This window comes from Lissotriton helveticus, chromosome 3_1 (assembly GCF_964261635.1).
Source record: "Lissotriton helveticus chromosome 3_1, aLisHel1.1, whole genome shotgun sequence".
Taxonomy (NCBI): Eukaryota; Metazoa; Chordata; class Amphibia; order Caudata; family Salamandridae; genus Lissotriton; species Lissotriton helveticus.
In genome coordinates this window covers 384,523,782-384,539,988 of record NC_136061.1, presented here as the reverse complement: position 1 = coordinate 384,539,988, position 16,207 = coordinate 384,523,782, and the positions used below count along the sequence as shown (strand labels likewise).

Sequence of the window (16,207 nt, the reverse complement as noted above, 5' to 3'; positions counted from 1 at the left end):
ATCTTCAGGAACAACACCTCCCCAAGGACCGACTCTTGGTGGCCAGCTGAAATAGGGCCTTCCCTACTCCTACAGACCATGCCCAGAATCTCTGCATCATCCTAGACAGCAAACTTGCTATGAAAAACCAGATCAATGTAGTCTCCTCTGCCAGCTTCCTTACTCTCCACATGCCCGAAAGATCTTCAAATGACTCCCAGTCTGCTTCAGAAGTACTGTCACTCAAGCCCTCATCACCAGCCACCTTGATTACGGAAACGCACTTTATGTAGGAATTACCAGACACCTCCTGAAGAGACTGCAGACCATACAGAACTCAGTGGCCGCACTCATCCTCGACCTCCCCAAATGGACCCACATCACCCCACACCTCAAGGAACTCCACTGACTCTCCATCCACAAGAGATGTCAATTCAAGGTGCTGATCCACACTTCCAAAGTCCTGCACTATCAAGGACCAGCGTACATCAGAGGTTCCACCAACCTTCAGACCCCTGTGCGCCACTTCCCTTTCCCTTGCCTACTCCCACAGCACACGCTGAAACACCAGAGGAGGACACTTCTTCTCCTACCTAGCCACAAATTCCTGGAACAGCCTCCCTTCTCACCTCAGAACCTCACCCACTCTTCAGAAAATTCAGAAAGGGACCCAAGACCTGGCTGTTCAAGAAATTCCACCCTAGCAGCATGACTGTCAGCGCCTGGATACCCTTGCGGGTAAAAAGCAGTGCTCTATAAATTCTATTTGATTGTTTGATTGATTTGTAGCAGTTTAGCAAGTGTGCTGTCTTACAGTGGTTTTAGGTGTGTATTTAATAGTGCAATATAAGCCTTTCTGAAAGTTTTAAAAATCACACAATTTTAAAATCTATACTACTATAATAAAGCAAGAACTTTCAGGCTTTGAGGCGGGTAAACTCGGGAACCACAGCGCCAATCTACACACCCGATACACCGTTGAAATCGTCAGGGTGTGTAGATGGTTATAGGCTATATAAATAAAAAAAAAACGTTATTTAAAAAGTTATATTAAAAAAAAGTAGTCCCTCCAAAGTAGCGCCGGCCGCGACGTGCGTCCTGACATCAGGAGGAGCGGCGTACAGCGCGGGGAGGAGCAGTGACGATCAGCGCGGGGAGCAGCGGACATGAGCGGCGATCGGAGGGCAGGCAGTGAGGAGCGGCGGCGGGGAGGAGCGCTGAGCGGCGGATGAGGTAGGGTGTAAGCGGAGGTAGAGAGGAGCGGTGAGCGAGCCACAGGAAAAAGAAATGTGTGCAGGTAAGTGGAGCGAGTAGCAAACAGCCCATTACAGGAGGAAAAAGCGGCGGCGGGGACGTGGGCAGTGAGGAGCGTGCAGGTTAAGAAACGTGTGCAGGGCGCCAGCGGCCGCGAAAAAAGAAACGTGGAGCGGGTAGCAAACAGCCCATTACAGGAGGAAAAAGTCACAGAAACGTCTGCAGGTGACAAAAAGTGACATGGGCAGTGAGGAGCGTGCAGGTTAACAAACGTGTGCAGGTTACAAAAGCCTCCAAAAGTAAACATACAGCCATAACTACGTCAGGGCGGGCGGGGGCCCTAAGCCATGATTGCTCCCGGACAAGGTCGGGACGGGCTGCTAATCACACATAAATAAGGATAACAATCCTTTTATGTTTATTTAAAAAAAACATTTTGGAGGTGTTTCAAGTAATATAAAAGTACTAATGCATGCTTTGTGTTGCTGATGCTTTGTGTTGCTAATGCTGAGAGGTGAACCATCACATACAATTTTTTTTGCTTTAATTCGTTTATTTTACTTGCAAAGTACACACTGCAGAATTTATCATATGGTGATGTCTGTTTGCGAATGTGTGAGGATAGTGTTGTTTTGTTCGGCATGTGTACTTCTCTGTATATTTCCTGCATGAGCTTTTGTACCTGTAATCAGGGCCAGCTTTAGCACTAGTGATACCGAATGCAACAATTTATTTGGGCACCCCCGACAATTGCCCCACTCCTCAATGGGTTTCCTCACTATCACCCCCCAACATCACCCATTATTTCTCCATATCCCCTCCGTCACATGCATCTAATTTGTTTTGTGGTGCTACTTATACCAGTGTAGGGTGTCAGAGCACTTTACATCACACACATACACATTACAAAGAGACAATAAATCCCACATTTGTAAATCAATCTATAGGAAATGTTATACAAGATAATGAGGATAACATGCCATCCATACTAGTCAGTAGTATGTTTTAAGAGTGTTCAATGTGGAGAAGTACAAACTGAGGATTTAAATCATACAACAGGGGTTGGGATTGGCTTTACTCAGAATGTATTTCTACCCAAACGAACCTCATTTAGCAACATTAGGATTAGGTTCTCCCCTATACCATGCATTTTACATGCAGCTCTTAGATGGGAGTTCATAGGTCACTGTGCTATATGAGGATTGTAACTTATGAACTGCAAGTAACAAAAAGATATCTGTGACAAAAGAGTAACCCACTGTGCTAGCCACATCAAATCCAGTTCTATGATCTGCATGGTACACATTCTTTGCAGCAGGCATTTTAACCCTCTGCACCATTTTATGATGAGTCAAACCTGCAATTAGACAAAACTCTGATCTTTCTCCAGCAGAAACATTAATCACCAACGTTATCTTGACATTGTCATTTTTGCCTGAAAAGCTGCTGGACAATCAAGGAACTCTGCAGCAGGGGCTTTTAAACCTATACGTTATTATATTACACAGTCCCCTCCCCTCCAATTAAGGTCAGGGTCAGGTTCAACTGCACCGGTTGCACTACCCTCGAGCAGGCCCTGCCTGTAATGATAGCATGTGTACCTGTCTTTTCTCAATATGTTTTCTGTCAGTATACCCCCTATACCAAAGCCAGACCTATCCGCTTCATTAGTGCTTTCTTCTGCAGTCACTCGTCTGTCTTTGGTCTGAATTACCTTTCGTTTTTTAGCATGCATTTCATTTTAAGGTGTACGGATTTGAAAGCAGCGTTTTTTGTTGAAAACTGTCCCTTGAAAGCCTGTACACTCACATATGACATGTGCAGAGTCGACATTTGTGGTAATCTTTTCAAGCCAGTGCTTAATGTCTTCAAAAATAAGTGGCAGGTCCCAAGGTACCAGTATAGAGACCACTGCAGTTTGCACTCCTCCACTTCCCCTGCCAGCGCTACAAAAATGACTCTACTATTGGACTGGATGTGGTGCTATTATTATTTTGTGTATATCGATTTGCTAAAACGATGTGCTCTATTGAAAGTAGGTGGACATCTCCATCATGTGACAGACTGTCATAAAAAAGTGTTGGAGTTAGGCATTTAGGGCCACATGTATGATCATTTCATTTTTTCGACTCACAAATTACGTTTTTCTGCAATTCACAAGTAGCAAGTCGCAAAATGAAATGCACAACAGTGTTTCAGACACTGTTTGGGATTCCCAAATGGGTTGCAACAGACCTGCCTCATTAATATTCATGAGGCAGGTCGCACTTTGCAACCCATTGGGAATGAGCGGCACACACAGCAATGGTGGCCTGCTGGGGTCAGCAGACCACCATGTCTGTAACTGCTTTTTCAATAAGGCAGTTTTTGTTTTTTTGAAATGCAGCCCGTTTTCCATAAAAGAAAACGGGATGCATTTAAAAAAGAAAAAGGAAATGTTTCGGGTTCATTTTTTAAGCGTAGGCAGTGGTCTGTGCTCTTGAAAAAGTTTTTGATGTCAATCACAAACGGGAAGGGATCCCTTCAGGACCCCTACCCGTTTGCGACTGGCTTACCAGTTACCACTTACTTGAAGTAGGTGTGAAACTGCAATAGTTTTGCAAACGCATTCCGGTCGCAAAACAATTATACATCCCCCTGCGGCTCGCTATTAGGAAGAGATGCCTTTGGCACACCCCTTTTTTAACAGTGCCTTGCAAACCCTATCATGTTAGTCGGTCACAGGGTTCTGACTCGCAATATAGGGTTAATACATGATACAGTCCATTTTAGCGCTCGCAAACGACCTACTTTGCTATCTGCAACCTCTAGAAAAGGTCATACATGTGACTCTAAGTTCCTATGCCGAGCACCAGAAAACAACAGCACTAGTTCAAATCCCCAAGACAGTGTCACTTTTAAACCATTTCCTAACCCTTTATTAGAAGGTGCATTATAAAAAATACTATGTATGGCCAGGTGCGGCCTGTGCAGGTAAGAGCGGTGGGCAAGACAGGTGGGGGAGTCGATATACGACAACGAGAAAAACTTAAATAAAAAAAAGAAAAAGAAAACCACTTGCTGCATCGGCAAGTCGGCGAGGCCAAGGTAAGTGGTTTTCTTTTTAAAATATGTTTCCCTCATTGTCGTCTGTGGACACCCCTCACCCCACCGCTCTAACCTGCATGGGACACGCCTGTGTATGAAATAACACACCTTAATGTTGCTTGCCTTTCCTGCAGTGTCATGTGGCGCACGATTTACTGTTTAACTGTCCCTTAAAATACTTTCCAGATTAATTGATATTCAATCGCTTTAATCAGTCACTTTAAAAAAAAAATCGGAATTACTCCATTTAATACTAATTTGGAATATTAATCATTCAATATTTCCTGGAACTAGGAGGGCTGGTACTTCATGGAATTGGCTATATTATTTGACTTGGCAACTATCTGGTAGTCATACTGCCGAAGAAATAAAAGTGGTTGAATTAGCAAGAGTTGCCAGCTAGTGAGTTTGAACTTCAATACATTTACTTAATCGTCGGTTACATTAGAACACACAATGGGATTTAAAAGATACCAAGTTTCATCGAAGCCTGGTGTAGAGAGGTGAGCACATTCAGTTTGGTTTGGCGAAGTCCAGGTGGTACATGACCAGGGATCTGGGTCTGGTTTACTTTGAAGTAAAAATAGTGTTTTGTAGAGGGGAGCTAGCTGAAAATGAATCCTCGAACGCCTCATGTTTCTACATTGAAGGGTTGTGTAGGTGCTTGGACCTGGAAGCCAAAGTGTGGTGAAACGGGCTAACTGTGCATCCCCCCTCCACCCCACCACCCCAATTCCGATGAGCTGAGCCTTGATTTTGTGCAGGCAGAGGAATTTCTCTTTCAACCAGTGCAGGAATCTGACTAAGCGAAAGAGATGTCAGTATGTTTAGCTTGTTCTCAAGGTAGAAATGTATTCATGTATTGTCTGTGGATATTTGAAAGTTTGTCATACTGCTCAAGAAGTCTGTGGTGGCTGCTCCAATTTTGGGGTGGTGGGGCAATGCGAGGGTGGGGCCAAAGGTGAGGGGAAAAGATTTTGTTTTTAAAACACATACCTGCTCTTGCACCTGCCACCTCTGTGCTCCTCTCCAGATGTTGGTCATGCTGCACAGTTTCCCAGGGGGTAATCACAGCGCTGCTCTCATGCTACTGCCAGCATGATGACTTGAGTGGGCTGACTTGACGCTCCCTCAGGCCCAGGGAGCCTGGGGCTTTTCTTCAACCTGGGTGTTGCAACACAGCTGGGTTGGAGAAACATGGGTGCTTATGTATGTTTGGCTGGCCTAAGACGGTCGGCACAACTGACATGCGTACTTACAAGTGGCCAACACTACTCCCTGTAGCTTGACACTCGGCACGATAGCCCCGCCCTGCCCTAACCTCGTCTGGTAGTACTGAAAAATAAAATGATAATAACGTGGTTTTATTATCATTTTATTTTTCAGAGGGGCAAGGCTCCTTTGCCATAAAGGAGGAGCTGCCCCTTCGAGAAGTTCTGCCAAGGAGCACGCAAAGTGCAAAAAAGGAAGGAGCTTTTAAGCAGTGGTGGATCAGAAAGATGCAGCGACGGGGTGCTAAATGGGGATTAATGTACAAGATTAAAATTGTGTTACTTTACTTCAGCACAGCTCAAGTTTACTGTAGCTGATCTGCAGGCTTTGTGATGGAATAAATGGAATAGGCGAACGGATTGAGTTCGGCCCTCCCTGTGCAAAAAAATTTTTTTCCAAAGAAGAGGAGGGAACACAGCTTGTAAATCGTTGGACCTCAATGCAGGAAAAATATAATAGTATCTTGTACATCTTATTGTTTCTCCTCGTATGGGCTTTAAAGTTGTCCACCTAAGTTTATATATATGATGGCGAAGACATATTGATGAGTCATTCGAAGTATGCATTCCCTTTGAATAATCACTGCTCCTAGGATAGATTGTACGCATAGGTTTCACTCACACGTGTCTGCCATAGTAAGACATCACCTGACATGAGACCTGACACTACCACTCTTTTGAGGCCTACCTGAAGCAGCCGAAATATATCTTGACTCCAGAGCATTCTGCTCATTGCCACATTTAAAAACACGACTCCTTCTCGGTTTGACTGGAATAAATTCCAATTGTGGCTTGTATACTGAAACTTTGAACTTAAGTGACAGTATTGAGGACTTCCAGGCTGAGTGCCCTGCAGTAAGTGTGAACAAAAACCCTATATGTTTCGATCGTAGGGTGTTTCGTAACACAATCCACAAACACTGATTCTAAAAATTCTAGGGTTCGTTGAAGTGAGACCACAAACTCTTCCTCAGTGCTGAGGAGTTAGGGGAAGACAATGGAAAGGAAACTATTGGATAAATAGGGCTTTTGCCCATTTTCAGTTTCTGTTTTAGTTGCTGCGTTCATTAACCCCCAGACCAGGGGTAGCAACCGCTGACGGTGCCAGAGTTGCCAGTTGCCAACCCTGACCAGCTGTAATTGATGTCCATTACATAGTCACTGTATAACTATGTATGATTAGGTATGAACAGGTGAGTTTGTGTGTGTATCTTTCACTTTGTGTGGCTTCTTGTATGTTTAGTTATCCATTGCTGTGATTTTTGAATAACATGGCGCTATATAAATATATATATAATATATATATATATATATATATATATATATATATATATACATATATATCTATATATATATATATATATTTATATATATATATATATATATATATATATATATCTCAGGGATAGAGTGACACATACGTTATGCAAAAATAATAAGCAAAGAACTCTGGGTAGTTCTCAAGTTTATGTGGAAAGCAGCTCCAATATAAAGCAGTCTTAACATCAGCCACACTCTAAATCTTTAAGCGTAGGTATAGCACAGTGCCATCAGTGCCATCCACACCGAGATAGAAAGGGACAAAGTATTTTGCCATTTCCACAGCAAAGTCTTTGAGCATAGGATTAGCACAATGCAATCCTTGCTGAGCTGTAAAAAGAGGCAATTTCTTTTACCACTCCAGGCACAGTATTACAGCTTTGGATTGGTAAAATACTATCCAAGATGGTATTCTACCAATCCAAGGCTGTAATACTGTGCTACCCAGAGTTCTCTGCTTTGATTGTTGCATATAAATATATATATATATATGTATATGTATGTATAACAGTGCTTTCAAGGGATCTCTTTTAGCAGGCATTCTACTCAGTAGAGTTGTGTCATACTTGAAGCACCTAATTTTCTTGCACAAGGTAAAATAATTTAACATGATCAATTTATTTTTTCTCTATTCCATCTCCTATCTGCCACCATCCTTCAATCGTCCAGAGATCGAATCGCTCGGATTGGCCTGGGAGTGATCCTGAATATCTCCAAAGAGCGAGAAGACCTGAAGCTGGCACGCAGTGTCTCCGGCATCCTGGAACATATGTTCAAACACACTGAGGAAACTTGCCACCAGCTCATCTCAGACGGTGGTCTTGACGCTATCCTTTATTGGTGCCGCTGGACTGACGCCGTTGTATTGCGACATTGTGCCATGGCTTTGGCCAACTGTGCCATGTACAGTGGACCTGCCAACCAGCGGCTTATGATTGAGAAAAAGACAGCTGAATGGCTCTTTCCCTTAGTGTTTTCCAAAGAGGACGAGCAGATCCGCTTCCATGCTTGCCTGGCCGTAACTGTGTTGTCCACAAACAAGGAGATCGAGAAAGAGGTGGAGCGGGCAGGCACCCTGGAGTTAGTGGAGCCTTTCATTGCATCATTGGACCCTCAAGAGTTTGCTCATAAGTTGCTAGACAGCAGTGATAATATGCAGGGCCGGACAGCTGGTGATTTGCAGCGCCTGGTGCCGCTTCTGGATAGTTCACGCCTGGAAGCACAGTGCATTGCTGTTTTCTATCTGTGTGTAGAAGCCACGATTAAATCCATGCAAAAGAAAACCAAGGTAAGACCATACACCAGCATCTGAGTAGACTTGTCCTCCCGAGAGTCCATATGTGGAGATATTGGAAGTGAAAAGTCATATTGTTATTGTAGTCCTAGTTTCCCTATATTTGTGATAAATAACCTTTTATTTGACACATATGTGGTGTATGTGGCACTAACCTTCTGAGAAGTGGGCTGATTTCCTTATTCGATATGAAATATTTAGTTAAGGGACATAAATCACTTTTACTTAAGAACAATCATGGTGTCTCCATCTTGGTCAATGTCACCCAGGAAACCCTTCATGTGAGTCTCATACTGGTGGTAATATCACAAGCGCACGTATGGCTGGCTTCCATACTTTATAAGTGCACCTGTTACAGCTAGGCAAACACAAGTACGCAGGATCTCAGCTCTCCGGAAAACAACACTGCACTGTCATTCGGGGAAGCACTTTCACATGCAGGCCTACACTCTGGAACACACATATGCGGCAATGTCTCTTCCCTCCTCCACTACATGCAAGGGCACCTTCTCCCTTCATATTGGGGATTACTCATGAATGTCCTACACCAGCCCTGGTGCTGTAACACGATAAATGGTGAGCTGCAGTAAGTACAAACAAGCAGATGTCAGGCCAGTCTTACCTAAGTCCCTTAGCATCCACCTAATAACAGCCTATGCCTTGAATCCCTTGCTGGAAAGCATAAGACATATCAATGACTGAGAGCAAAAATCTATGAGTAGTTTACTCCCCATCAACAGGAAAATAACATTTCATCTAGTGCCCTGAACCTGGGTTGGCACCCCTACAGCTGTGACCTGCAGCATTTCACCCGCTTACTGCCTGTTGAGGAACGAGTGTGCAGAAGTTCTGGCAACTCCTCGCCTTCATCCTCTATGTGCCTCTGGAGGAGTGGGTGCTGATACATAGATTCTCTGGAAATATGTCCCATAGTGTCCCGACAGGCCTAGTGTCAGCCCTTCCACCCTTGGGCCTACGCTAGTCTGGTCCATCTTGTTGAAGGGTGGGTGCTTCATTTAGAGCCTTCTCGAAGAGGGGAGGAGGATCTCTGCCCCCACCAAACATGCTGGTCTTGGCAGGTTCAAGGACCTGCAGAGCTGCCCCAAAGAGAACTCCCTGGGAGCATCTCGTTCTCATCTCACTGGTTGGAAGTGAACTGAACTATCTGTAAAACTCCACACCTAACACATGGGCACATTCCTTGAGAACTTACCGGTCAGATCACAGTTGTCCCTGTTCATCATCTTGGCATCTGCATCTGAATTCTTACCTACAGCAGATACGTGGTCTTCCCCCACCTCGTGGCCTTTTCAAACCATGGGTCACCCTCCACCTTCTGCATTCATCCAACACTTTGTAGTCACACCTGCAAACACAACGTGGGAAAGGTAGTACTACAGTTTCACATGCTTTGCCACCAGGACCTGACATATAGTTTGTTCACAGCCCTATTACGCTTATTTAGATAAATCCGTGTTTGCATTTCTTAGTTTAACTTCAGCGTCGTCCTCTGCTGCTCCAATGAGGCGATTAAAATGCCATTTAATATTAAGAAGCTGTCTTTGCATTAAGCTTCAGGAGCAGCTCAGATGAAAGCTATGGGATGTGTAAACATAAAGAGAACTCATCCATCGTCAGCAGAAAAGCAAGGTCCAGCAATTAAATATTGTTTGTAGTAATTTATGGCGCTACCGCAGGCTAAAGAGGAATCAATCAATCAATCAATCATAGGCATTTATACCGCGCACTACTCACCCGGAGGGTCTCAAGGCGCTAGGGGGGGGGGTCCGCTACTGCTCGAACAGCCAGGTCTTGAGCTTCTTCCTGAAGGAGAGGTGGTCTTGGGTCAAGCGTAGGTCGGTCGGGAGGGAGTTCCAGGTCTTGGCGGCCAGGTGGGAGAAGGACCTTCCTCCTGTTGTCGCTCTTCGGATGCGGGGGACGGCGGCGAGGGCGTGGCTGGTCGTGGCTGGTCGAGCGGAGATGGCGTTTGGGAGCGTAGAAGTTGAGGCGGCTGTTGAGGTAAGTCGGGCCTTGGTTGTGTAGGGCTTTGTGTGCGTGGGTGAGGAGCCGGAAGGTGATTCTTTTGTTGATCGGAAGCCAGTGCAGGTCTCTCAGGTGTCTGGAGATGTGGCTTCGTCTGGGGACGTCAAGGGTGAGTCTCGCCGAGGCGTTCTGGATACGCTGGAGTCTCTTCTGGAGCTTGGCGGTGGTTCCGGCGTAGAGGGCGTTGCCGTAGTCCAGATGGCTGGTGACGAGGGCCTGGGTGACCGTCTTCCTGGTCTCGGTGGGGATCCACCGGAAGATCTTACGTAGCATGCGCAGGATGTTGAAACAGGACGAGGAGACGGCGTTGACTTGTCTGGTCATGGAGAGGGAGGAGTCCAGGATGAAGCCCAGGTTGCGTGCGTGGTCTGTCGGTTTGGGTGCGTTGCCCAGGGCGGGGGGCCACCAGGAGTCGTCCCAGGCGGAGGGTGAGGAGCCCAGGATGAGGACTTCCGTCTTGTCTGTGTTCAGTTTCAGGCGGCTGGTCGTCATCCACTCGGCCACGTCCTTCATCCCTTCGTGTAGGTTGGCTCTGGCGGTGGCGGGGTCGTTGGTGAGGGAGAGGATCCGCTGGGTGTCGTCGGCGTAGGAGATGATGTTGAGGTTGTGCTGGCGTGCGATGGCTGCGAGGGGGCTCATGTAGACGTTGAAGAGTGTTGGGGGGCTGAGCGAGGAGCCTTGAGGGACGCCGCAGATGACTTCCGTGGCTTCTGATCTGAACGGGGGGAGGCGGACTCTGTGTCCTTCCGGCGAGGAAGGAGATGATCCATTCCAGTGCCTTCTCCTTGATTCCGACGTTGCTGAGGCGCTGCACAAGGGTGCGGTGGCAGACAGTGTCGAATGCCGCGGAGAGGTCCAGGAGGATGAGGGCCGCTGTTTCTCCGTTGTCCAGCAGGGTTCGGATGTCGTCAGTGGCAGCGATGAGGGCGGTCTCGGTGCTGTGGTTGGCCCGGAAGCCTGACTGAGATGGGTCGAGGGATCCAGTCGTCTCGAGGAAGGCTGCCAGTTGCTTGTTGACGGTCTTCTCGATGACTTTGGCTGGAAACGGGAGCAGCGAGATGGGGCGGTAGTTCTTGAGTTCGGTGGGGTCCGCCGTTGGTTTCTTTAGTAGAGCGCTGAGTTCGGCGTGCTTCCAGCTCTCAGGGAAGGTGGCGGTGTCGAAGGAGGTGTTGATGATGTCCCGCAGGTGGGGTGCGATGACAGCATCGGCCTTGTTGAAGACGTGGTGAGGGCAGGGGTCGGTTGGAGATCCGGAGTGGATGGAGTTCATCGTGCTGATGATGTCTTCGAGGTTGATCGGTGTCCAGGCGTTGAGGGTGGTGGTGGGGGGCGTTGGTGTGGTCGTGGGGAGCGTTGTTTCTGTGCTGAAGCTGTTGTGTATGTCAGCGATCTTGTTGTGGAAGTAGGAGGCGAGGGAGTTGCAGAGGTCTTGCGATGGGGTGATGTCGTTGGTTCCGGCGTTGGGGTTGGAGAGCTCTCTCACGAAGTTGAAGAGTTCCTTGCTGTTGTGTGCGTTGTTGTCCAGCCGGTCCTTGAATGCTGTTTTCTTGGTGGCGTGGATCAGTTGGTGGTGCTTTCGGGTGGCGAGCTTGAGGGTAGTCATGTTGTCCGGTGTAGGGTCTTTTTTCCAGGCTTTCTCGAGGGCACGGCAGTTCTTCTTGGAGCTCTTGAGTTCGTCGGTGAACCATGGGGCCTTCTTGCTTCCGGGTCTGCTGGGCGGGGTCCTCAGAGGGGCGAGTTCGTCCGCGCAGGTGCAGATCCATTTCGTGAGGTTGTCGGCGGCTTGGCTGGGGTTCGCTGAGCTGGCGGGAGGGTGCTGGTTTAGGAATGCGGCGAGTTGGTCGGCTGTGATCTTGTACCAGCTTCTTCGTGCAGCCTGTTGCTGGTGGTGGTGGACCGTGGTCCTTCTGAAGGTGAAGTGGATGCAGCTGTGGTCCGTCCAGAGGAGTCCAGTGGCATGGCTGAAGGCGATGTCTTTGCTGGACGAGAAGACGGCGTCGAGTGTGTGTCCGGCGAGGTGGGTGGGGGTGGTCACCAGCTGCTTGAGTTCGAGGGTGGCGAGGTTGTCAAGCAGGGTGGTGGTGTTGCGGTCGTTGTTGTTCTCCAGGTGGAAGTTGATGTCTCCGAGGAGGATGTAGTCAGCGGAGGGGAGGGCGTGCGGGCTGATGAAGTCAGCGATGTCTTCGCTGAATTGAGTGCGTGGTCCCGGGGGTCGGTAGATCAGGGTGCCCCTGAGGGTGGTCTTGGGGTCGGTGTGGATCTGGAAGTGCAGGTGTTCGGCGGTTGTCAGGGTGTCGTCGGTGTTGGTCGAGATGCGGATGCTGTTCCTGTGGATGATGGCGATGCCTCCTCCAGTCTGCTTGTCGCGGTCTCTCCTGATGATCTTGTAGCCCTCTGGGATGGCGATGGCAATGTCGGGCGCCGAGGAGTCGTTCATCCAGGTTTCCGTGAGGAAGGCAACGTCAGGAGCTGTGGTGTCGAGGAGGTTCCAAAGTTGGACGGCGTGTCTGTGGACGAACAAATCAGCTACTTTCCCTATTCCCAATCCAGGTGCTGCTCCACAGAGGGTAATCAGGAAAGCAAAACCCTTAAAGAAGATATATCCAAGCATGACCTTGAGCTGGTTTTAGTTTGTCAAAAAGGCAGCAACTCCACTCTAGTGCTTCATTCGTTAAAGAATTTGTACCGGTGACCAGGCATCGGCAAGTGTTGGTACGACCAAATGCAAGGCGATTCATCTTGAATTCATCTCATGCCTCTTTAATCCACTATCAGAGTCTCCCTGTCCCTTTATCTCACTCTTGGAGTTCCTTTTTTCTCCTTTAGTGACTATTTTCAGTCTTTCCCTTGCTCACTTCTTTCTGTTTTTCCATCTCTTGTGTTTGGTAAAGGACTGAAGCAGAAAAATAAGTGCCAGTCTCCAAAAATGAGTGCCAGGTTTCTCCCACCAGCAACCACTGGCTCAATTTAGGCACTGGGTATGTCAGCTCTTGCGGAACAACAGTCACGAAATATGATGTTAGTGGTCAACTGGATGTCCTTTGCATGAAGGCATGGGACCTACTTGAGGAAGTTACATTGACGTGAGGCTTTGAGTTTCAAAGTCTCATGTGAGCATCTGAGCACTGTGTGGTTACAACAACAAAGCACATATTTTTGTTCAGGAACTTGGTCACCCTGTGTTTATCCTGACCCAACTGAAATATACCTCATTCCATTATAAGTCTGTGGGCAAAATGCTTTTGGTTCTTAGGGCCTGATTACGATGTTGGTCGGAAAGCTTTTTGACCAACTCTTTGTCGGAACATGTTCAGACCGACTGGTGGTCGGAGGTTTTAACCGACCGAGTCTGATGCTTCCAAACACCGTCGGAAAGTCTCCCCTTGACTTCATTGGGAGCTTGTGTTCCGAACGACAACACAGGCTCCCATTGAAAAAAGGGGTGGTTTTGGAAAACCTTGCACTCTGTGGCGGGCACCCCATGGTGCCTGTCACACTGTGCATGGTTCTGCAGGGGGTCCCTTGGGTATACCCACGGCAGCCAAACAATGACCTCTGGATGAAGGGGGGTCTGCTAGGGGCCCTCAAAGTCGCTTTCCGATAGCCTTTTCGTGTTGGACAGATCGAGTCGGAAAGGCTGTCGGATTCCGACATCGTAATCGGTCAGTCAGAAGCTGAGCTGTACAAATCGGCTTTGACCGACTCGGAGTTTCTGAATGCCGGTCAGAAACGAGTCAAAATGACCAAACAATTACCATTCCATCATAATCAGTCGGTCGGAAATGTTTCCGACTTAGTCGGAAACATAGGTTCCGACACCTTTACGAAAATCTGAATGCCATTCGGAGCCTTTCCGACCGACATTCTAATCAGGCCCCAAATTCTGCAACATTTTGGGATCTATGCCGATCTGCAAATTTTTCTATTACTGAGTAAAATGAATGATGTAATCGATGTATTCCAATCATGATCAAAAAGTCTTTATTCGACCGATAAAATGGTCATAAAAGCACATAGATTATAACCACAATCATATTAAACAACAAATAACATAATACCACAGATACAATGAATTAAATATATATCAATTTTTCCACGAACTAAGAAAACAATACAATCCTTTATATTACATAAAAAATGTCACGAGTTCCATAGAAGCAAAATATGGCTGTGCAAGTTACTAGGCAGTTAATAAAATTAATATGGCTTGAGCCATCTATAAATAGATTAAAATACAATGTGCCATTGGGTTGTCTGAAAACTAGACCTCTAACCAATAATACAAAATAGTATAAAATAAACAATTTGATAGGGCTGGAAAAATGACATCAATGGCATTTGATGTTCATGTAAGACGGTAAAAACAAAATATTTTACATTGCATAATGTTTCCTGAGATTTATAGCAGCAGTGATATAATTAAGTGTAGCCATTCAAATTTCAGGTGAAGCTAAAGATTAAATATATCCAACACCCTTTTTATGGAAGGAAAAGTGCTTTTCTAGAAGGATAGGGTGGAAAATGTGATCCCTTAACATGGATACAATGTGCAAAATACTATAAACTACACAGTTGTTTAGGTTGAAACGTCGTCACACGGACATTCCGTAAAAGAATTAATCCAAGAACCAGCCATGGGAAAGACAACTGAATGATGAATTAGATTAAATCTCAGCCTTGTTAAGTAAAGCTCTGGAATGTAACACGAATCATGAGATTTTATTATCCTGACCTCTTCACAGTATGAAAAGAAACACTTTCTCACCCTTTCCTTGCTCTGAAATCCTCATTTTTTAAGGGTGATTAAAAAGATCAATCAGACCCAAGGTAGAAAAGATTTTTTTGCATAAGCCAGCCATGGGATAGCATTCACATTTTCAAGATTTAGACAGTCAATTCAGACTTCCCTTGATAGACCAGCCCTGGAGGTACTCCAGAGTTTTAAACCAGGTTCCAAAGGAACAAATTAATAGAGTCCTTAAAAAAAAAAAACCGCTTCCACATGTGCGATAAAATTTATCTATTATCTATCTATTTATTTAAAAACCTATTTTCCACCATATGCAGTTTCCCAAGAGATATGTAACCCCATATTCCTGGTCCTTAAACACCAAGGGATAAACATTTACTTTTGTATAACTTGATAATTTCCCTGAAAGTTTTATGCCCTAGTTTTTTTGCAATTCAAAATATAATTTCACCACCAGCCCCAGTCTTTTGTATTCTCTGGTTGATTAAACCCGTCCAAGACTCATTCACACTGATTAAAAGACTCAAATAATTAAAAAAAGATATTTTTGCAACCGGCATCTCATCAATAGAATTTGTTTTTGATTTGGTAGATTTATGGCCACAGGTCATTAAGTATGACTTTTGATGATTTACCTTGAGGCTAAAACTACTCATAAAATAATTAAAACCATCTAAAAGATTTTGGAGGGCATTTGTCATTAACCCTAGAAGGACAGGATCATCTGCGTACAATAGAAACGGATCTACACGGGAGCCAATTTGTGGGATATCTTTACTACATGCCCCCAAATATCTATCAAGAGAATTAATATAGTATAACAACTAAAAAGGGGCCAAAATACAGCCTTGTCTCACTCCTCTAGTCACCTCAATAGGTTTTGCACAACCCCCTGTGTATAAATAACTCACTTTAAGGGATATGTCCCAATGCAGTCGCTTAATTAGATCTAGCAAACTAGGATCTACTCCCACCTGAAGCATTAACACCCATAAGTTCTTCCTATCTACATAGTCAAAGGCACAGGGGAGGTCAATAAATGCCATATGGAGGGTGCCTCCCCTGGCCTTGACACATTTGCCCCAGATAAGATGTAGATTAAGGGTCTGACCCACCGCACCATTTCTAAACTAGGTCGAAAACCATATTGAAAGCGTGAGAAAAAGGATGTAAGTTCAGCCCAGTCCTCTAATTTTTCCAAAATAACCC

At 45.9% G+C, this 16,207-nt stretch overlaps 1 protein-coding gene across 3 annotated transcripts in view; it reads left to right on the top strand.

Annotated features, from left to right (window-relative positions):
• The window catches only part of SARM1 (sterile alpha and TIR motif containing 1), a 278,800-nt gene that overhangs the window by 113,218 nt on the left and 149,375 nt on the right, over positions 1-16,207 (top strand). For all 3 annotated transcript variants that reach the window (XM_078680122.1, XM_078680120.1, XM_078680121.1), the window contains exon 2: positions 7,581-8,199. In XM_078680122.1, coding sequence (XP_078536248.1) covers positions 7,581-8,199 — 619 coding nt within the window. The remainder of the gene's footprint in view (positions 1-7,580; positions 8,200-16,207) is intronic.